The following is a 22,657-nucleotide window of genomic DNA, read 5'->3' on the forward strand; positions in this document are numbered from 1 at the left end:
CGCCAACCCCAGTCCTCTCCCGGCGCGCCGACAAAAGCCGGAGCCTCAGCTCCCAGTCCCGCCCGCCCCGGCGGGCGAGCAGACAAGCCTCTCTGGCGGGCGAGCAGACAAGCCTCTCGGCTGGCGAGTTCCGGTCGGCGCGATCCTCTGCGCTGGAGTCTGTCCGCTTTGCCCTCCGCACCCCTGCTGCTGTGCTCTCCTCCGCGGCTCCCAAGCTCCCCCACTCCGCCTCCCGACGTCTCCACCCGCGAAGGGGCTTCCTAGTGTGTGGACACTTTTCCTCCTTCACAGCTCTCTCCCGCTGGTGCAGGACCCGTCCCTATCCTTTTGTCTCTGTTTAGTTTTTTCTTTTGCCCTAACCAGGTACGTGGGGGGTTCCTTGCCTTTTGGGAGGTCTGAGGTCTTCTGCCAGCGTTCAGTAGGTGCTCCGTAGGAGTTGTTCCACGCGTAGATGTATTTCTGGTGTATCTGTGGGGAGGAAGGTGATCTCCGCGTTTTACTCTTCCGCCATCTTCCCGGAAACTATAATGTTTTCTTAATACATGTTTTCTTGCCTCTACAAAGCCCTTACTTCAGTTACAGAATTGTTCCATCATATCCGGCATTTCAGCCTTGACGTGCTGTGCAAATCATTTGTAGTAGCTTTAGACTTTTTATAACCACTTATAACTTGAACTTAGATGTAAAATGGTGAAGGCAAAGGCCTCTACATTTTAGTGAATATTTACCAAAAGAGTACTGAATTAGTTATAGTTGCAAACTGTGCAGAAAACTCCAGACATTAAACTTAGAGGGAAGAAATATGGAAATTACATATATATTATACATATTTATATATCTATAAATTTAATGTAGGTTTCAGGTAATATTTATATATAATTAACTTAATGGAGGTGACCTGGCATGTTGTCCACTATTCATGTCCTGTTGGAGTTGCGCTTGTGACCTCCTCTTATTTCTGGTTATGATTAAAGAAAGAGAGAGAAGCAGAACTTTGTTTAAATATACTGTTGGCTTTTGCATTCGACTAAGTCAGTATAAAAGAATGATTTTGCTCATACCATATGGTATATTAATACCATAAATAAAGCATGCATCTAGGTTACTAATTAAAGTTGGGCTGAGGTTTTTAGAGTTCATCCTTGTTGAGAAGATGGTTTACTTAGAAGTCTAAACATTCGAGCTATAGTGTAACATTTAAGCATAGAAAGTTGCTGACTCAGCCACTTCCCTAAAATCAAACAAAAGAACACCATGGCTTTTGATTCTATTACTTCACGCGCGGCAAGTATAACTTTAAAAATTATCAAAATAAACTTTGAAAATGGGAACACGTATATTATTGAGAAACAGTATTTATTGGGCAAGCGTCTTCATCCTTTACCTTTGTCAGGGGTGGTATAAATTGCATTGTATCAACAATTTATTTCCGGGCTTCCCTGGTGGCGCAGTGGTTGAGAGTCTGCCTGCCGATGCAGGGAACACGGGTTCGTGCCCCGGTCTGGGAGGATCCCACATGCCGCGGAGCGGCTGGGCCCGTGAGCCATGGCCGCTAAGCCTGCGCGTCCGGAGCCTGTGCTCCGCAACGGGAGAGGCCACAACAGTGAGAGACCTGCATACCGCAAGAAAAAAACAAAAAAACAATTTATTTCCTTGGTGGGAAAGATGAGCCTTCTGTTCTGGAGTGAGAGCTTCCTGCTCTTGTCTTCATGTTGAGAGGAACAGAGGAAGGGAGGCAGATATATTCGCAGGCTTTTCACTGGAGGCCTTGAGTAAATCATGCTTATTCCTTGCATGGAATATATGATGTTGCAACAAATTCCTGCTCAAACATTTTGCATACCACTGCCTCTTCTGTCCAGGAGAACTGACATTCTTTCTTCTATACTTTCAGGATAGGAGTAGATTAAATAAAGACTTCCATGTGTACTGCTCTCCTACAAGTAAATTAATTAAACTACTGATCAGTTTGAAATGCTAACATGTCTATTTTTTGTGAAAATAACTGGTGCTTCCATTTTTTAGAGCATCTCAGAGATCTTCCTCTATATCGTGTCGGTGAATTTCAGCTCATGCTATCAGGTCTGGTAGTAATTCAAGTATCATCCTCATTATGTTGATTTGAAAATGAAAAAGACAGAGAACACACATGACCTGGGTGTTCAGAACCACTTCTACTTCTGTATATCACAAAAAGCCTGTGAAGAGAATGTGATGAAAGGGCCTGACACTCACATGAACAGTGGTGTGTACCCACAGGGAGAACTGCTGGGTACCTGCATTTGCTGATTTTTATCAAATATTTGAGCACTTGCCTAGTACTTGGTAGGTATTCTGCCCAGGACTGTCATGGTATATCTTCAGGTAATTTAGGAAAAAGATATGATCTGTTCATTTATTCAGAAATTATTTTATTGATAAGTTACTCTGTCAGAGCCCTGGGAATTTGAAGATGAAAATGTTTGGTCTGTACCTTCAGTCTAAGGACAGTTAAGGTCAAGGTGAAGTGGGACATGAAGGAAAGAAAACCCAAGTCTACCTGGGTTATTGAAGTTTCATGGGAAGTTGTTCTTCACACTGAATCTTGAGGGTGGAGGGGCGTGTGTTCTAGGAAAGTAAGTCTACGTGCAGAAGTAATAGTCAATTAATAATATTATTAATGAAGCAGCTAATGTTTATTGACTACTTTGGTGTCAGTTTTTTTCTTCTCAGTGCTTTACCTGTATTCACTTGTTTACTCCTAACAACAGCCCCAAAAGATAGGTACTACAGATGAGGAAACTGAGGCAGAGAGCAGTTAGTTATCTAGCCCTCGGTCGCACAGTTAATAATGGCAGAGCCAGCTTCCAAGCCCAACAGTTTGACGCCACCACGTTCCTTTGTGTGAAAACGCTGACCTGTTTCGGGAATGGTAGAACCTGAAATGGTTGGAAGTTAAGGTCTGTGGGTATTTATCAGGGTTTTGGCTGGTCAGGTGCTTAAAGGTCAGATCGTGAAGAGCCTTGGGAGACATGCTAAAGAGTTAGAATTTTATTCCACAGGATCAGTATTTATATGTTTTTGAAAACAAGATCCAGAGCTTACCTTCATCGGTATCGCTTGGGGTGCTTTTTAGAGATGCACACTCCCAGGTTCCACTTTAGATCTACCATATCAGAATTTCCCTGCTCCAGAAAGTGGCCAAGGGGCTTGTGCCCTGAGTGGTCAAGTGGTAAGTTGATCCCTAGCTCCTAAGAGCAGCCGCTGCTCTTATTTTTACCAAGTTTCTTGGTATTTAATTTGCTGAGTTGAAAATTAACGTAAAGAAGGCTATGAGTTTTGTTTTGTATGTGTTGGGTTTAATATGCTTTCAGAATATGCTATGGGAAATGTGAGGAAAAAGAAGAAGCTGCCTGCTTGATTTAGAGATAGGGAATTTTTGAGTCTTCTGCTTATAGCCGGTTGGAGACACTTATGGATATAGTTGAGATTACTCATGTGAAAAAATAGAGCAGTCAGCATGGCTGGAAAGCATTGAAATATGAAAACAACATGAAACGTGAAATATTGAAAGAGATTAAGAAGACATCAAAAGCAAGCGGGACCCTGGGAGAGGGGGAGTTCAGGAACCAAGGAAGGAGGGTTTCATGACATCTTCGTTGTTATTAAATGCATCTGAGAACTTGTGTAAGAAAGGAACTAGAAAAATAAAAAAGGTCAGTGGTGACCTGAAGAAGCAGAATTTTGCGGGAGTAGTAGTACCAGGCGTGGAAGCCGGATTGTAATGTGCATGTAAAGTGCGTGGCTAGTGAGAACAGGTGAGATTATTCTTTGTAAAAACTTAACTTTCAGAAGAAAAGTATGGTGATAAAAAAGGCTACAAGGTAAAGGGAGAGCTTAAACATTACTAGCTTTTTTACTTTTTACACAGTTCACATTTATTATAAGGATTGAAACAATACAGATATAAACAAAGAATAGAGTTCCCTTTCATCCAATAACCAAAAGATAGCAACTGTTGAAGTTTGTCATTATTTTTCAAGCCATGTTTCTATCTGTATATGTTTGTAGTAGATATGCATTTACACATTTTAAATGAAAATGTTACAGCAGTCTACATTTTTGTATGTACCTTATTGTAGTAGAAACACTTACCTCTTTCTTTTTTTTTTTATAAATTTATTTTATTTATTTATTTATTTTTGGCTGTGTTGGGTCTTTGTTGCTGCCCGTGGGCTTTCTCTAGTTGCGGCGAGCGGGGGCTACTCTTCGTTGTGGTGCACAGGCTTCTCCTTGCGGTGGATTCCCTTGTTGCGGAGCACAAGCGCTAGGTGCGCGGGCTTCAGTAGTTGTGGCACGTGGGCTCAGGAGTTGTGGCTCGCGGGCTCTAGAGTGCAGGCTCAGTATTTGTGGCACACGGACTTAGTTGCTCCGAGGCATGTGGGATCTTCCCGGACCAGAGCTCGAACCCGTGTCCCCTGAATTGGCAGGAGGATTCTTAACCACTGTGCCAGCAGAGAAGCCCAGTTATCTCTTTCATTACATATTACTTTACACCATTACTTTTTCACAGTTGCCTAGCATCACATTGTGTGTATATAATAGTTTGTATAATCCTATTATTGGCACTCTTGGTTTTGGGGGGCACTTTTTCATTTTAAATAGTGCTACCATTAATATCTTTGTGGACAAATCTTCTCTCATTTGCATAATAGCACATTTTTGATTAATTTCAAATGGTGGCATTGTTAGATTAAATTAATAGAAAAAGGTACCGAATGGAGTGTGGGTTTATGGGATCTATAAATCGAGATGATATTAGTCTTAGATAAAAAGACAGACATTTCCTTCTTTCTGGATGCAAGGAGGGTGGAGGACTGCTTGCCATTACCTGCAATTTTGTGTTAGTTTCTGCATTTTGCTTTCTCTCATGTAAATTCTAAAAGTGATCTAACTGGGAGAGAAAAGGTAGGAAAAGATTTGGTTTATCGAAGAAATTGCTTTAGATTTTAGAGGATAAGGTAAAAGGTATTACTCAATAAAATACTGTTTTTTTCTTGCTCTGTCAAAGCCCCTGGGTGAAGTATGAGTTCAGGATCTGGGAGTTTTGAGTTAGAGATGGCAGAAAGTCACAGCATTTGGGGGCCCACTTGTAGAATACATTTATTGAATTCAGTACCACTGACAGGTGTTCTTGGTCTAAAACTCTTTCAAGTCTGAGTTCCCTTCTCTGTTGTGTTAAAACTGCCATCTTCCTTTAGCTCCTTCCTGTTCTTAAAGAATTTCCTTAGATCTGCGAGCTTGAGAACTAGATCTCAACTCTATCTACTTTCAGCTCTCTGCAGACATTTCAAAAGGAAGAGGATGGTAATGGAGCAGATGGTGAATTGATACAAGAATGACCTTATGAATGATTTTAATGACCTTATGCGTGATTTTAAAAAAATATATAAACAAACACAAGATTAGGCAGATACTGAACATCTAAGGGCTCTCCCAGGAACTTCTCCAGAGGCTCTTGGCTATCGGGAGGTATCTTTAACTGGGATAGATGCTTTCAGAGGAATAAGAGGTGGAAGCAACCATTTTATCTAAAAAGTTATTGAGGTTATGAAATAACTTACAGATTCTAGTTTTAAACTTGTGATATTAAGAACCTAGTACTGTGCGGTGTATACAGTATACGCCAAACACACATAGACGGACCTTAATTTCTCTGGCAAAGCACCTCAATGTAATTGTAATTCAGCGAATTCCAAATATCTGAAGGCATTTTTGTTTTTTAATCAGAATTTTAGAGTTTGCTCCAGGTTTTTCGTCCTTCTCATGTTCACCCTCTTTCACTTTGACTTCTCAGTATTTTTGCCTGCTTTAGTATTTATTATGTACAGCATATGCTACCCTTACTCTCCTATCTATTTAAGCTTGGTCCTTTGCTCTCTTTTTGGTCCTACCTTTTAGGTCCTTTAGTTTAATCATGCATGTCTGCTTCTGTTGATACTAGATTGTTTCCCTAAGGACTCTGTTAGTGAAACTGAATTGGATTTTACAGCTCTGGTGATATTCCTTCTGGTGTACACCAAGGAGATGCTATATATCACAGGGGCTGATGCATTACTTTGTAGGGCTTTTGTTTTCTATTTTGTATTTGAAAAATTAGGTGTGATCATGAACATGGGAATGTCTCTTAATATCATGAGGATAATACAATCATAAAATAAAATCATCCATGTTAGCTTTGGTCTCTGAAAAATGTAATATATTGTGATTTTGAGCAAATCGAGTTCCCCAGAGAACATTCAGTCATGTAAAATTTCACTTCTGTAAATTTTCGTTGCTTGTACTGGAAGCTGACTAAAATTACTTGGCACCTGCCGCTGTGTGTCTGGCGTTGTCCTGGGGACTTTACAGCTGTTAAGCCATTAAATCATCACAGCAGGCTTGTAAGGTAGGTCTGGATTCCCCCATTTTACTGAAAAGGGATGGAAGCTGAGTGTATAGAAAATGACTTTTCTTATGCCACCCAGCTCAAAGCTGGAATTTGATCCTGTTTGTTTGGCCCTAATCACAGCAGTCTTCCTAATTGGAGTTAGACATGGGAATGTATTAAGCCTTCACTTTGGATTTAAACATTGATTCGGATGAAAAATGAAACCAAGTGCTGTTGGTTGAGATGGTAAGCTATTGAGAATTAACCCAATTTAGTACTGAGTATAATCTCTGGCAAGGTCCCAGGTTCTGTCACATAGTACTGCCAGATAAAGGGTTGCCTTGATCATCAGTGATTTCATTTCTGCAAGTACAGTTCCATTGTAGAAGGGAATGAATTGTGGGGAAAGAAATTCACACGGGATCATGGTGTATATTTCCCCCAGCTTGTCTGAGGCTCCACTGGCCTGGTTATTTTATCTTCTAAGTTTTGGCATTTGATTCAGGGCCCAAAGCTGGGCTCTTGGCTGGGGTTCAACATCTGCCATTTGTTCTTCCTTCTCCTTTCCAATAGGCACCTCCTCACTGATATTTGCTCATTATTTTATTACTAAATTCAATGTCTCTCCTCTTCAGTCTATCCTAAATGTTTCCAATCACAGTAATTTTTTCAAGACACTTATTTTGTCTTAAACTTCTATTATGCTTCACAGTCTGATTTCACTTATATAATACTCTTGAAATGACAGAATTACAGAGGTGGAGAATTAATTAGTGGCTGTCTGGGTTTAGGAATGCTGGGGTGAAGGGAGACAGCCTTGACCCTGAAGACGGCAGCATGAGGGAACACTCTCCGAGTGATCAGATAGTTCTGTATCTGGATCAGATAGTTCTGTATCTGGATTTCTGTATCACTCTCCGAGTGATAGGCACACGAAGCAAATGTGAACAAATGACATAGATAGAACTGCACCCAGATTTTACACTAATGTTGATTTCCTGCTTTTGATGTTGTGCTGTAGGAAGAGAAGATATAATCAGTGGGGGAAACTTGGTGAAGATCCGTGAGACCTCGCTGCACTGTCCGTGTAACTTCGTGTGAATCTATAATTATTAAGAAAGAAAGGACTGTTGTGCTTTAAAATATTCAAGTTCCTTTGTCTAGCATATTCATTGTGTTTCATATTCTTTGCTTCCCTCTGAATTAATCGTTCAGTTATCTCCTGATTTTTTTCCTACCTAAATCTTATTTGGCATTAACACAGTGTTTGGCTTCTACCAGGTTACCAAGAAATGCTTCTTGAATTAATTGAGCAATTAAATATGCTTTATGAAAGAACAGTATATCAGCACTTGGTCTCATTACTAACCATCTTTCTTTCCTACTCTTTTCTTTATTTAGTCTTTCTTGTCTCTGCCTAATCTCTTTCCAAGGACTAAGCAACATGCCAGGGATTTGGCGGGTGGAGTCTGGAGACTTGGGCTTGCCTGGGAGGGTTGCATCGCCTGTGGCCACAGTCACAAAGCCCAGTCACAAATTCTAGAAGGCAGTGGCTTCTTGAGGACTTATGACTTAGTGTCATAGGACAAGATGAGCCAGGAAACCCAGGATATAAACTACTGAATCCTGATCATCCATCCATTCAAATTTATTAAGACTAGTTTTACAGACCAGTGTATGATTTATCTTGGTGAGTATTGCATCCATGTGTACCTGAAAAGAAAAAGATATTCTTTTGAATATCTTTTGTGGTTGTAGTTTTCAGTGAAAATCTAGTTTAGATCATCTGTGTCTTTAATGAGTTTTTGGGGGGGGGGGGGTTGGTTCTGTCAGTTTCTCATACTATGACTGTGGAGTTGTCTGTTATTCTCTTTAATTCTGTCAGGTTTTGTCTCATGGTTTTTGAAGCTGTGTTGTTAGGTACATATGCACATTCATGATTATTGTGCCTTCATCCTGATGAATTGACCCGTTTATATTATGAATGATCTCTTTGTATCTTTGTCTTGAGGTCTTTGTTAAACACTTCAGTCTTCTTATGCTTACCTTTGCATGGTATATCTTTTCCATTTAAAAATTTTCAAACTACCTGTGTCTTTTTATTTAATGTGGATCTCTTAAAGACAGCATAGAGTTGGATCTAGCTTTTTTTAATCCATCTGTCCACCTTTGCCTTTTATTCAATGTGTTTATTAGTCCATTAGCATTTAAGGCAATTCTTGCTATGGTAGGATTCAGGCACCATTTATTATTTTGTTTTCTATTTGTCCCTTGTTTTTTGTTCCTCTGTTCCTGCTTTCTTTTGGATTAAAGGTTCCAAAATGCTTTTAGAATTCCATTTAATTTATTATTGTTTTTAATCTTATTTTGTGCTTGCTTTAGGAATTACAGTATATATTCGAAGTTTTCTTAGAGTTATTATTTAGGGTTAATATTATACCATTTCCCATAAGATTAAGGACCTTGAAACTGTATGTGACCGTTTAACCCCTCCCCGACATTATGCTGTAACTGTCATGTGTACTACATTTACATATGTTATAAATCACACTATGAAGTGTTAGAATTTTTACTTTAAACAGCTATGTATATTTTAAAAACATTAAGAGAAAAATAGTCTTTTATGTTTACAATTTTTGGTGCTCTTCATTCCTTCTGGGTATTTGAATTTCTGATATCATTCAGCTTGAAGAACTTCATTTGGGATTTCTTGTACTTTAGGTCTGCTGGGACATGTTTCCACAATTTCCTCGTATCTGAAAGCTTCTTTATTTGCCTTCATTCTTGACAGATATATAGCTTGGATAAAGAATTCTGGTTTCATAGTTGTTTGTTTACCCCCCTGGTCCCCTCCCGCCCCAGCTCTTTACTGTTCAACTGTCCTGTGTCCTCCATAGTTTCTTACGAAAACTTAACACTGATTCTTGTTTCCCTATATGTAATGTGCCATTTTTTTCTCTTCTTTAAATTTTTTTTTCTTTATATTTGGTTTTCAGCAGTTTGACTATGTGTACCTAGAATTAATTTTCTTTGCACTATCCCGTTTGGGATTTTCTGAGCTTCTTCAATCTATACATCTATGTCGTTCACCCAAATTAGGAGATTTTCAGCTTGTTTTCCCCTGCATTATTCTCTCTCTTTTCACCTTCTAAAACTCTAATTATATAAAATATTTGCTGTTTTGCTAGTGTCCCACAAGACCCTGATGATGTCTTTGTTTGTTTCTTCTTGAGATTGGATTTTCCTTTACATCCTTAACCATACTTATTAACTGTTTTAACATCATTGAGGGCTAATCCCAACACTTGGGTTAAATTTTCTCTCGAATGTTGGTTCAAGGTTCCTGTTTGTTCATGTCAAGTAATTTGGACTGTTTTCACTTTGTGAATGATACGTTACATAGGCTCTGTATTCTGTACGTTTCTTCAAAGAGAATTGATATTTTTTTGGTCTTAACGGGCAGTTACTTTGGCTGAACTCGAACTCAAGTTTGACTTCTCTGTGACAGGTGGCAGCTCCACTGACCCATCCAAAAAGCTAATATTGAATATGTGCTGTGCGTCATGCTCATGTGTTTACCATAGGTAATTGTGCTGAAAATACAAATAGACATGGACCGTAACCTCAGGAGACTTGCAATCTACTTGACACAGAGAGGAGAGTAAACAAAGTATGACAAATCCCCATATGTCCTATGAGATAGGTACATAGAGACAGTGGAGTTAACTGAAAAAGGAGTTGTTAAAAATGATTTTTGAAACAACTCAATCCTTCTGAGAACAGGAGGTAGTTTATTTATTATATATAGTAATGATGAAAGATCGGCTGATGAATAGCTATTAGTTACACTGTCATAATTTTGTTAGTTCTTTGAAGAAAAGGAAGTGTTTCAAAAGCACAGCATATTGTGAGGAAGCAATATTAAAAATAAATGTTTAAATTTATAAATGTTTAAATTCTTGAGTGCCATACTAAACAGGAGAAATACTTCTCTTCTGGTAAGAAAAGATGATTTGATAAAACCTGAGCAGACAATGCACATGATCATAAATTACTGAATGTTAGACATTGCTGAGATAAAAGACCTAGCTATACTAAAAAAAGTATCACAAAAGATATATATTACTATGTCATATATCTTAAAAATCTGTAAGTTTCCTGTGTCAAATATCAAAGACGTTTTCTAATCCATTTTGGTATCTATACTTTTATCTATATAAAGTAATGGGTAACACGGGGTTGGTTGTCATTGTGTAAAAGCATGTTTGCCTTAGCAGTAACTTGAGCCTTTCTTTTCTCTCTCTCTCTTTTTTTTTTTCCTGTTTTAACAGTGTATCCTATTCAGTACATGTATCTGAAGATTACCCAGGTATGTTTTTCTTTTTCTTTTTATTACAAATATTCATGCCATGATTCTTTGAATAGTTTTTTCTTCTGGAGATGTAAAATGTATATAAATATATCTAGGGGTGAAGGGTTGGCAGGGAAAGACAATATAAAAGAATTCTGTTGATTGCCTGTGAGTTACATGTCTCACCCTGAGACACAGTACAGAATCAAAATAGTTCTCCCGTGAAACTACTTTCCTTGAGTCAATATGATAGCTTCATCCTGTATATTTACCTCATTACAATTAAAATGAAGATTCTCTAAACTGGTTTAGTTGTTGGCTTTCATACTCTAAAAATAATGGGTAGGAGTAACAGCTAAAATAGTAGCTAAAAATAATAGTAATATTTGAAAATAATAGGCCTTTCTTAATTTCTCTAAATTTATATACAGTTGAACACATCTCACAACAACTCTCTGAGGTTGTTACTATAATATCCTCATTTTACAGATGAATGATGACAGTACTAGTAAGAGGAAGAACTGCAATTTGAACCCAATAGTCCAGAGCCCGTGGACCATCCTGCTAGACTGTACTAGGCTTCTTGCATATGCACAGCTGTCCTCACCGTGTGTCCTGAAATAGATTACTAGATCCACACACATTTGTCCATAGAAAACTGAATATAAGGTCACTACAGATCTATTTTTCTATTGATCAAACCAGTATCTTTCTTCTAGGCCATGTTCAGTCTTACTTTCTAGACTCACTGTAATCTCACCAGAGCCCAGGATGTGTATGCCAATATTTAAGTCATGATAATTTGGACTTTATCTTTAGTGTTTTTCTCACTAATGATGTCTGTAATTTTATCTTGAGTAAGAGCACGAGCACTGTAGACTTAGTGTAGATCAAATATGACTTGATTAGTTTACCCCAAAGAAAAAAGTATAATGCAAGAATCTATTTTTTTATCATATTCTGTGGCAAAGATTAGCAAATTTTAACTGCCTATGTTTCATATATATATTTTTTACTCCAGCATTCTTACTTAATAAAATCTGATGGTTACCACACTAACTGTTCTGATCTCTCAGGGTCATAAATTGAAATCACAATTCCAATTCCTATCCAAATCTAGCCATTTTATTCACTTACTGTGCATGACTGGGATCATAATTTTCTGTATAAAATGAGTAGATTGCTATAAGTAACTTTGATTACGTATACTTTGAGTATTTTTTAAAAAATAATTAGTTAATAATGTGGTATGAGGATATTGTAATATATTTTTTTAGCCTTTAAGCAAAGTATTTCCAGTGGCAATTTGCATTATGCATTTAACCTTTTTGTAAGATCAAATGTTACATTTTAAAATAATTTTCACATATCATAAGTTCCCTTACAGTTGTTTTGCTATGATCTCCATATGTTTTAAGCATAACATTCTATAAAACTATGGTGCAATTTTACAAGGAGAGTTATTCATTATTAAAAATATGCCTATTTTTAATAGTATAAAAAGTATTCTAGGCAGATATTATTGGAAGAACCAAGACATGAGATGTGTAAAGAAAAAAAATTTCTTAGCTGGTTTTGCAATCAGCCCTCTCCCTTATTATGATATAGTATGTTTTTGATGCTGAATTTTGCTTAAATATATTAGGAAAATAAAAGCCCCACTATTTATTGTAAATATTATGATTATTATGCTTCTCATCTGAGGCAGCTCCTAGAGATGTCAGCCAAGAGAGATGCAGGACATTTAAGTCAGGGTGATAGAAATAATGCCACAAATGAAAGCCCCCTGAAGACAGTAAGTGAATTATTCTGTAGCGCAAGAAATATGGTAGATGCCTTTAATAAACCAAGTGAACCAAATGTTTAGCTCCCTCTTGTGGTCAAGAAGTATTACTCTGGTTTCTCTCGCCACACGGGAGCCCCACTGGAACTACAGTATACAAAAATTGAAATTAAAACATAAAGTATTGGTTATCATTGGTGCTTTTAAAAATTGAGTTTACATCACGAAGCAAGTTCATAGTGAACTGGCAATATAATTTAATTTATAAAAAAGAAGTGTAAATAAAACACAGAGATGGAGAGAGAGATTAGTGCATTTGGGGATAGAATTTTGAATTGGTTGATGCCAAGTATTTTCTTATGCATGATTGAATGGATTCTAAATACCAGTTTGTGTATAGAAAGAACAAGTGCTATCATGACATTCTATACTTGAAGAAGTGTGCTGAGGGAAGTTAACTATTCCCCAAGGATGTGTAGTTTGGTGGTAACCAAGTCTATAATTCAGTTCTGATTCCTCTCACTTCTGCGGAAGAAGTAGTAGTAGTATTTTTATGGAGCGTTCTTCAAAGTGAATACTGCTATGATAATATTTTCCCCATTATTAAATTTTAATCCATAGTTATTTGTACTAGGAGTTCAGTTAATATGCTTGATTTCTTATATAGATAATATTATATAAAAATGATATGTTTGCTCTTCCTTTCCAGTATTCATACCTGTATTTTTTTCTCCTCTTGCACTGGCTAGAACTTCCAGAATGACTTTTAATAATAGATAGGAAAATTGGCAGCTTTGTTCCTTTTCTCAAAATTAGTGAGCTTGCTTCTAGTAGCTTTCAGAAGAGCAAGTATCATTGCTTTTCTCATTTACTAAGCTTTTTTTTTTTTTGAGAATGAGTATTAAGTCTTTATCGAATTCTTGTTTGGCATCTAATGAGGTATCGTGTATGTTTTCTCCTTTGAATAGAAGGTGACAAGATATATTAGCAGATATCTTAAGGCTGCTCTATAAGAACTACGTGTACTTTGTCATGTACTCTGTTACTAAATACTTCAAATTGATGACGGAATTAAACTGTTCTTTGGCATTTGATAGAACTTGCTAGCAAATCTATCTGAGCCTGTATCTTTTTTCTTTTTTTTTTTTTTTTTGCCGTACGCGGGCCTCTCACTGTTGTGGCCTCTCCCGTTGCGGAGCACAGGCTCCGGACGCGCAGGCTCAGCGGCCATGGCTCACGGGCCTAGCTGCTCTGCGGCATGTGGGATCTTCCCGGACCGGGGCACGAACCCGTGTCTCCTGCATCGGCAGGCGGACGCTCCACCACTGCGCCACCAGGGAAGCCCTGAGCCTGGTATCTTTTTAGGGATGGTTCTAGAGCAGTTGTCATATATTTCTGCCATGATTGATGAATCTGTTCTTTGTTTCTATTTCTTAGTCATTTTTTAACATGTGTTCTTCTTGAAAGCCCACTATGTTGGAGGAATGTCCAAATTTTTCAGCAAAAAGTTTTTTTAATAGTATTCAGTCTGTAAGTCTAAAAATCTTCTGCATCTCTGTGGTTATTTCTCCTTTCTCATTTCTGTTATTTTATATTTATTCTTGTCTTTTTCTCCCCTTGCTTTTTCTTCCAAAAAGTTTGTCTATTTTAAAAATTATTTCAAACAAATGCTCTCTTTTATGTTGCTTTTAATTTCTAAATGCAGTAATCTTGATAGTACTTTTATTAATTCCTTCTGATGCTAATGTTCCTTAGGATTTTTTTCCTACTTTTTCTAGATAATACGGTTCAGTGCTTATCTCATCATCTAAGTTTGAAAATACAGTATGGAATTTTTTTTGCCCTATGAACATGTATTAGCATAATCCTCCAAATTCAGGATTATGCCATCCTATTTATTCCTTAGCAGATTTGCCATTTTATAGTTTTAATCTATTAAGTTACCTGTGCCATCTATTGGAACTCATTTCATAGTTTGTTTTTGTGAAAATTAAAATTGAGAGGGTCTTCAGTTTTAGGTACATATAATAACGTATATAAATGAAATACTAAAGATATATTGGCTATTCAAATAAAATGAAGAAATAAAGCAGCCTTCTAGTTTACCTGTGGAGTTTCTACTGTAGACAATTTTCTGTTTTTTAAAGGTAAGTATATTACAAATCACAGATAATTGACTCTGTTGTGACCAGCAGAATTCTTTCTCATCAGTTACCACCTTTAGTTGGGAGGCTTACCTACTGGAGGGTATGAATTCTCTCATTTCTCTTACATGTTTTACAAGATACTGCAATTGTTGAGTGACAATATCCTGATATAAAAAAACATAGCAAAGCATTGATGTTTGGATTCAGACAGTTTTACCACTTACTACGCTATGTGTAATTACTTTAGTTACTTAAATAATTTGGGTGAATTAATTTTTCTGAGCCTTGGTTTCCTCACCTTTAAAATAGGGATAATAATTGATTGGCTTGGTGGTTGACAGGAATATCATATGTAGGGGAAATATGCAGATTGTATTATAAAACCAGTATAGTTATTATTTATAATTATTTCTATTAAGTTACATAGTAATGAATAATGGAATGCTGGCTTAAATTAGAAATAGAATAAAAGCAGTAATTTAAGAGATGCGTTTCCGTAGCTCTCTACTCACCTCTCCCTTGTCCACAGAAGTTCCAGTAATGCTTGCATAGTCTGGTAGGGAAGGGAAGAGAAAATATTCATACTGTTAACAGCCTTTAACAAGAATCTACAGGTTCTCTACAAAACATACACATTAAAGAACCTAACTGTCCCCGGAAGCTTTCAGAAAAAGAAATTGCCAGCCTTAGACTCAAGTGGGAGACTCTTCCCGTGAAGGAATTTGAGTTTGAAAGCATTCTGTTCTGTCACTGGCTCATTCTGTTACCTTAAATGCATTCTTTATCCTTTTGTGTCCTACTTTCCTATGTCTAAACAAAGACAACGTATTATTACAGATATCAGAATAGGTTGAGGAAGATTTAGAAATAATTAGTTAAACAACAACAAAAGAAAACATAGAATCAATTCAGACAGCTGGGACGCTCCTCAAAGATCATCAGCAAACCTCTTCATTTTATAACCAAGCAGACAGTGGCTTAGAGTTAAAGGGATCAACAGCTAATTGGTAGCAGAGTCTAGATTTGAAGTGCTTTGTCTGCTCTTACATTTCTGTTCTTGACTTGAATACACCTCTGTGATCTGGCCTATTGTATCATAATGGTTATTTAATGGATACTGTCATGCAAACTGAAAACATTTTGGTTTGGGTAAATTAAGCCAAAAGCAGAAATTAAAAGTGTTCTAATGCTTAAATACTAATCAAACTACAGACTGGTAGAAAATCTCTTAGAAAATGATATGTCGAATGCCTAATCCTGTCTTTCGGTGTTATGCAACAATTATTTACTGAGTTATATTGTCTTGAATCACACCTCACTGCCTTCCAGTGTCAACACTTTGTGTGAGCCATTTGGTCCTTTAAATTGAGTTACTCATTTCCCTGTTTTCTTAAACAGAAAGTTCTCATTTATTTGCCTCTTGATGCTTTAGTACAATCCTCCTCATTCCATGACACTGAGATATTCCATGATATGGAGTCCACTGTCCAGATTTTTCTGGATCTTTCCTTCGAGTTGGTGGTCAGCATTGCTTCCATTGCTTTTTCTTCTCAAATTTGCGTCAAGGAATCCATTGTACATAGGGAAAACCAAACTATGCACAATGAATCAGTAAGGCTCTGAATGAGGGTTTAAGAGGTTTAAAAATGGACTGAACCCTCTGAATGAGGGCTAAGAAATTTAAAAACTCTGTTTTAACAGAGCAGCTGTTGATCCTCACCTGAAGGTATGAGTTTACTGACCCCAGATAAGCAGTCAAAGGCTCACCTAATATGATGAGACAGTAATTAAAAAGTTATATTAAATCTGTTTCTTAATCCGGGGTCTCACCTGATAAACACAAAAATCCTCACACCCTCCTAGATGCTACTTGAAAAGGAAATAAGGCAAAATTTGTAATTAGGACAAATCAAAATAATGGGGCAAACCTGTTTTGTTTCAAGTCTAATCCACCCGCATCTCCTCTCAGATTCCTGAATAACTTAAAGCCTTTGACTTTGAGAGTCTTTTGTGACTACGTTGTGAATACATATCACTGTCACTACTCAAGGTCTAAAAACAGTACAGATGTTTCTTTGGAAATAAAGTAATGACTTAGCTATCTATCAGTTAAAAATCATGTTCTCATTGTACTGACACAATATTATGAAAACTGGGCTCAAGATCTTTTATCATGTGTTCGGTAAGTCATCTGAACACTCATTTCTCCTAGCAGAAATTGATACAGGCTTCTGTTGTTGGTTAGGTCTATTTTAGACTTTTATTTTTTATATATATATATTTACATTTTTTATACATCATTGATGAGTGTATTATAGGACCATTATTTAAAAATTGGTTAAATATTTGTTGAATAGCTGTGTCACAGATGCCCTGTAACCATCAATGAGCAAAAAAAATAACAGTCGTGTGTCATATTACCATATACTTGATACCGATATTGGGAAGGATGCTCTTCAATGAGTTGAGGCAACCAGTTGCGTCCAAATGATCCATTACTGCATGGGATGTTAGAGATGTGTTTGGATAGTCTCTATCCAAAGTCCATATTTGTCTAGGAGATGCAAACATCTTTAAAGAAGCTATTTACAATTAATTCGCACATAAACCTGCAATTCACTTCATTTTTTTTCTGAGATTAATCAGAACAGTAGTGTGTGCCTTATGAGTGTTGGAAGCGATGTGGCTATACCTTAATTTTTTTTAATGAAGGTTGTACTTTTTCAAGTTACTATGCCTTTAGTTGTCTATATTTCTTTTGCAGATAATACATATGTGTCAAGTTCAGAAAATGATGAAGATGTATTAGTTACTACAGAGCCAATTCCAGTCATTTTTCATCGAATAGCAACAGGTAATAGGAATACACTATTTTCTTAAATTCCAGGTTAATATTTTCTTGATTATAGGTAGCTTTGTTTTTCGGTTTCTTTTAACCCATATAGTATTTATCTTTGGCATCTATAAATCTGGTTTTCCATACAGATTTTCTATTTAAAGTCATTAATTTGTTTTTCAACAATTTTAAAAATGCATAAATTAGTACTTTTAAAAAGTCCCATTTAAATGCCTTATGCAGATATTTGCTTTTGTGAAAATATTTTCATTCATAATGATACTGCCAGACAAACTGAATATTTAAAAAACATACTGAAGGCAATGTAGATCCCATGAAATATATAGTGAGAACTGAAGGAATTTGTACTGTGGCCACTTCAGTTTGAGCACATTTTTATGGGCAATGAAAAATCAGAATAGTTTGTATGTAATATAATTCTCCAACATAATATAATTTCAAAATATCCCTTAATTTCTCTTGCAAAAGAAAGAATCATCTATGGGGTGTTTTTATACTGAAACTTATAAATATTTGGTAAATAGTATACTGAAAACTAAAATGATTCTTTAATTATAACTTTCAGAATTAAGAAAGACAAATGACATTAACTGTTGCTTATCCATAAAATCCAAATTACAGAAGGAAAATGGGGAGGTATGTAAATTACATTTTATGTTTTATTATATTTCTTCAAACAGTATAGATATATTTGAAATTTACTGTGTATTTGTAGTTAATATCATCATTATTTAGGTTAAAATTGCATATAGTGAATGAAGTACACGCTCCTGGCTTAGGGACTTATGTATGGGAAAGATGGTGGCCTAAAATTAGCTACCTTTCAAGTAATAGAAAGAACATCTGGTTTAAATCTAAATAAAGTGCATACAAAACCTAACTTGTTCTCTGTGTTTTCGTCAAATAATGTAGTTGATTGAAGAGCGCTTATGTAACATATTTAGAATAACCGTATGTTATTCTAAACTGTATGTTTAGATTAACTGTATGTGGTATACATAGTTTTGATCAGACCCTTAAAATTTCATCTGTAAAAGATGATCTTTCTAGCTAAAGGGGCACAGAGCTTGGGTATAGTCTTATTTTTGGCCAGTGTTAAAACAACAACAACAAACTTATCCCCTTTCCTCACCTTCAAGAAATTTACTTCAATCTGTAAGTAAATACGGGGACATTAAACAAGCAAAATGAATGTGTGGGACCCGACAATTCTTTTGTTTTAAAACTATGCACTGAATGCAACCCTGCCTTCCCCTCAGTGTTGTACCATTCATAGTGCTCTTCAGTAGCCAAACTGAGAATCACTGATTTAGCATTATTGCTGCTAAAACCAAAAACTGTTTGTATTTTATAAAACCCAAATTCCCTTTTCTAGGTTTTTTGTTTGCCTTAGTAATTTGAAATTTGATCTAGAAATTTAAGGATAATTACAAAACATTGAATTAATAGATTCCTGTGTCTAAAAGCAGCTACCTTTCTCTTAATTATTTTAAAAGGGTCAGGGATAGGAATAGTTACTTTAGATGAATTTTTGTCGTTTGTACTTTAGACACATAACAGATACGGTTCAGTTAATTAGAAACTCAAACTTCAAGTTCAAGCATATTTAATTAAATATCCTTTTGAAATCTGAAATCTAAAATTATTTCTACAAAGTTCTCTTCATAATGTGATTTGTATTTATTTTCATAATTTGAGTTTTATATTATTAGATTCAAAGTGCCTTTTCTTTCATACCATTATGTGGTGTTGGCAGTGGAAGTGAGAACAGTCTGGGATAAATAACGCTGAGGAACTTTTTAATAAAAAATTGAATCAGTGTGAGCTGCTCAGATGTTTTATCAGAACAAACCCAAAATTGTAATTGATTGATGTAGCTTTTTATATACATCAAATATTAAATTGTACAACTCAAGACCAGTGAAACGTACATAGAGCTTAATGCACCCACAAAATTGTCTCTGACTACCTTTTTGTTTTTGGTTTGTACTGCACCAACAATTCTTTTATTTAAAATCCATATGGTATGCATAAGACCTACCTATTATGGCCACTTGTTACTTTAGTTTCAGAAGGAGGAAAACTAGTTTGACCATTAAAATTGCCTTCTTACTATTATTTTAAGGAGTCAAGACAAAATAGTACGGTGGAAGAAGATTCTGAAGGAGATAATGATTCTGAAGAATTTTATTATGGAGGACAGGTAAGCACATCAGCTCCTCCGAATAGCCACTCTCAAAGGTAGCAGTAGCCATACACGTTCTAGTGGAAATCTGTGCTTGTCATCTGAAAGACCTGTGTGTTGTTCAGGGTTCTGTAACTAACAAGGAAATTCCTATAATTTGTCTGTCGCTCATTTTCTATATATTTTCAGAAATTAAGGTTACTTTTGCAATTATTTGACTGTAATCATTTATTTACATTGAAGTTGTCTTAACTTCATTACAGATGTTTTGCAGACAGCATCTTATTATGCTTTTAACTTTTACATTTATTAAGCATATTGTGCTCAGTCAATATTTTGAAATGGTGACACTAATAAAAGCATGAATTGTTAGTTTTAAATAGAAGGTGATTAACCTTTATAAAAACTGATGGGCCCTAATTATCGAGCATCCTCATTATTTGTATTCATTATCTTCCTTTTCCTTCTATACTAAAGTGTTTGTTTAAAAATTGTTATGAAGAAACATCATGATTTATATATATGAAAATAGCATAGCCACATATGCATATATATGAAAGAATTCATTATATTTTTCCAGAATAATGTTAAAATTTTAAACTGAGCACTTGATTTTAGGATATGGCTATATAAGTTGTCTTGTTCTGTTTCTGTAAACTTCTTGATCCAATATGCTTTGTAACTTGGATAGTTTAAGGGAAAGGTAATATGTTAAAGAGATGCTTTAAAGCCAGTTATTATTATGTAAAGAATGCAAGTCAATTTATTCATTCAGAATCAGAAATTAGTAATCTGTCAATCAAGTGTATGCAAGGCAGTAGAGGTATGGACGGACATAAATAAAACTAGATTTCCTCTCTCCAGAATGCCTTACTAGGAATGGGGTACTTTTCCTAATGATTCTTTAACCAATATAACACTCTAACATTCTGCAAAATAATTCTTCCAGTTTCGATTTTTGTTTACACTGCTAATTCTTACGGGGGAAGTAAATGTTTTTTTCAGTCTAGAAGTTTTTCAGATTATCTGCCACTTCACTCCTTTTAACATTGGCATTGTCTTCGTATCAAAGTAGTCAAATATTACTTTTTAAGCATAATAAATTATACTAGATGTATGTGAACCTAAGAACTTTAGTGAATATATTGCTCAACTGTCTATACTTTTTTTTTTTTTTGCGGTACGCGGGCCTCTCACCGCTGCGGCCCCTCCCACTGCGGGGTAACAGGCTCCGGACGCACAGGCTCAGCGGCCATGGCGCACGGGCGCAGCCGCTCCGCGGCCCACGGGCGCAGCCGCTCCGCGCACGCGGGATCCTCCCGGACCGCGTCCCCTGCATCGGCAGGCGGAATCCCAACCACTGCGCCCCCAGGGAAGCCCTGAACTGTCTATACTTTTTTCATGAAGGCGACAGAGAAAATGCCCATGGCAGAACTACAGGGTCACCTGTCCAAGAGATTGTTTGTATTTTGATTTTTTTTGATTCTCTTTACCCTAAGTCATTTCTAAATTATCCCTTTTCATCAGGTGAACTATGACGGGGAGCTGCACAAGCACCCCCAACTCGAAGCTGATTTGTCGGCAGTGAGAGAGATATATGGGCCACATGCAGTTTCTCTCAGGTAAATAAATACCTTCGGTGAATACAACTTAAAATTATTTGGAAAGTCACTGGAATTTTCTGTCGGAGTTAAGTGGAAATTTCCTTGGGCTTAATTATATTTGAAAGTATATGAGAGTCTATTATGTTTCTACTTACACAAAATGGCATATTTATGGCTATGATTTTTTTGTGTGTACACATGGTTTAAGATTACATTGATTTCATTAAAGAAATTAGTTATTTTTGGAGAGTTAGTCTGATAAAATATCAGTCTTGAGTGGCATCACAATCAATTCCTGTAACAGATTTGGCCAGCTGAGCCCATGTCGTTATCATAAATTAAGGACATATTTGTGTGAACAATAAAAGTCAATAATGCATAACCGCTGGTATCCAAATCACATTGTGATATGTAATCTGACCCCTAAGAAAAGAAAGGAAAAAAAGACATAAGTTTGTGCAATGTGCGTTTGAATGATAATTATTTTTTTTTGTTGCAGTTACTTAATATATTATTTGGTGATAAATTTCCAGGCCATTTTCTATTACTTTAATCATTCAGAAGACCCCCACCATCCCTATTTAGACTTTCTTTTCTCTCCTTAATTTAAGAAAAACCCTTTTCTGCCATCATACTTGTTTCCTTCCATGAGTCAGATCTGATGTTTCAGATTTTTGTTATCTTCCTAAAGGGTGGTCTCCAAGTCTCCAGACTCCTCTCACAGCCTGACCTCAGTTCCAGCCTCATCCACCCAAACCAGGATTGTTTCTGTTCTCGAAACGTGCTATATTTCCCCTTGACTTTGTCCATTTGCCCAAGCAGTGCTTCCCTCTCAAACCCGGTTGCTCTCTTTTTTCAAGCCCCAGTCTAAAGGTCAGCTTTTCTTTGAGCCTTCCTTGAATCTCTGATGCAGACTGGTTATTCTGCCATATGCACTCCCATCACATTTGGCTCTTAATCTCATTTATTAGTCTCTTCATGTCTTGTTGTTATGGGTTTACTTCTCCCCCTCTAGACTCTGAATTCTGTGAGTGCTGGGGCAGCACACTTTTTTGTTATTTGCCTTTATTTTGTGTTGGTTTGGTTTTCAATCCTGCTTGTACTCCAGTACTTAGCCTAGCACAGGGCACATATGAAATATAAGCTGGGGGCTTCTTGACTGTTTTCAGTGGAACGTCTGTGAAAAATGTTCATATTATCTGGTTATATTCTTTTCTCTGAACATACGCAGATTTTGAGAGCGCAAACGAATACTTAAGGGAGTATAACACAGCTGTAATTTATAATTGCTAACTGTTTCATTTTACCTGCAGAAACTCAC

At 36.5% G+C, this 22,657-nt stretch overlaps 1 protein-coding gene across 2 annotated transcripts in view; it reads left to right on the top strand.

Annotated features, from left to right (window-relative positions):
* Positions 1–22,657, top strand: part of PARP8 (poly(ADP-ribose) polymerase family member 8) — a 185,335-nt gene that overhangs the window by 91,616 nt on the left and 71,062 nt on the right. For both annotated transcript variants that reach the window (XM_019930053.3, XM_019930054.3), the window contains exons 4-8: positions 10,741–10,778; positions 17,455–17,544; positions 18,113–18,183; positions 19,673–19,750; positions 21,260–21,354. In XM_019930053.3, coding sequence (XP_019785612.1) covers positions 10,741–10,778; positions 17,455–17,544; positions 18,113–18,183; positions 19,673–19,750; positions 21,260–21,354 — 372 coding nt within the window. The remainder of the gene's footprint in view (positions 1–10,740; positions 10,779–17,454; positions 17,545–18,112; positions 18,184–19,672; positions 19,751–21,259; positions 21,355–22,657) is intronic.

Source organism: Tursiops truncatus, chromosome 3 (assembly GCF_011762595.2).
Source record: "Tursiops truncatus isolate mTurTru1 chromosome 3, mTurTru1.mat.Y, whole genome shotgun sequence".
Classification (NCBI taxonomy): domain Eukaryota; kingdom Metazoa; phylum Chordata; class Mammalia; order Artiodactyla; family Delphinidae; genus Tursiops; species Tursiops truncatus.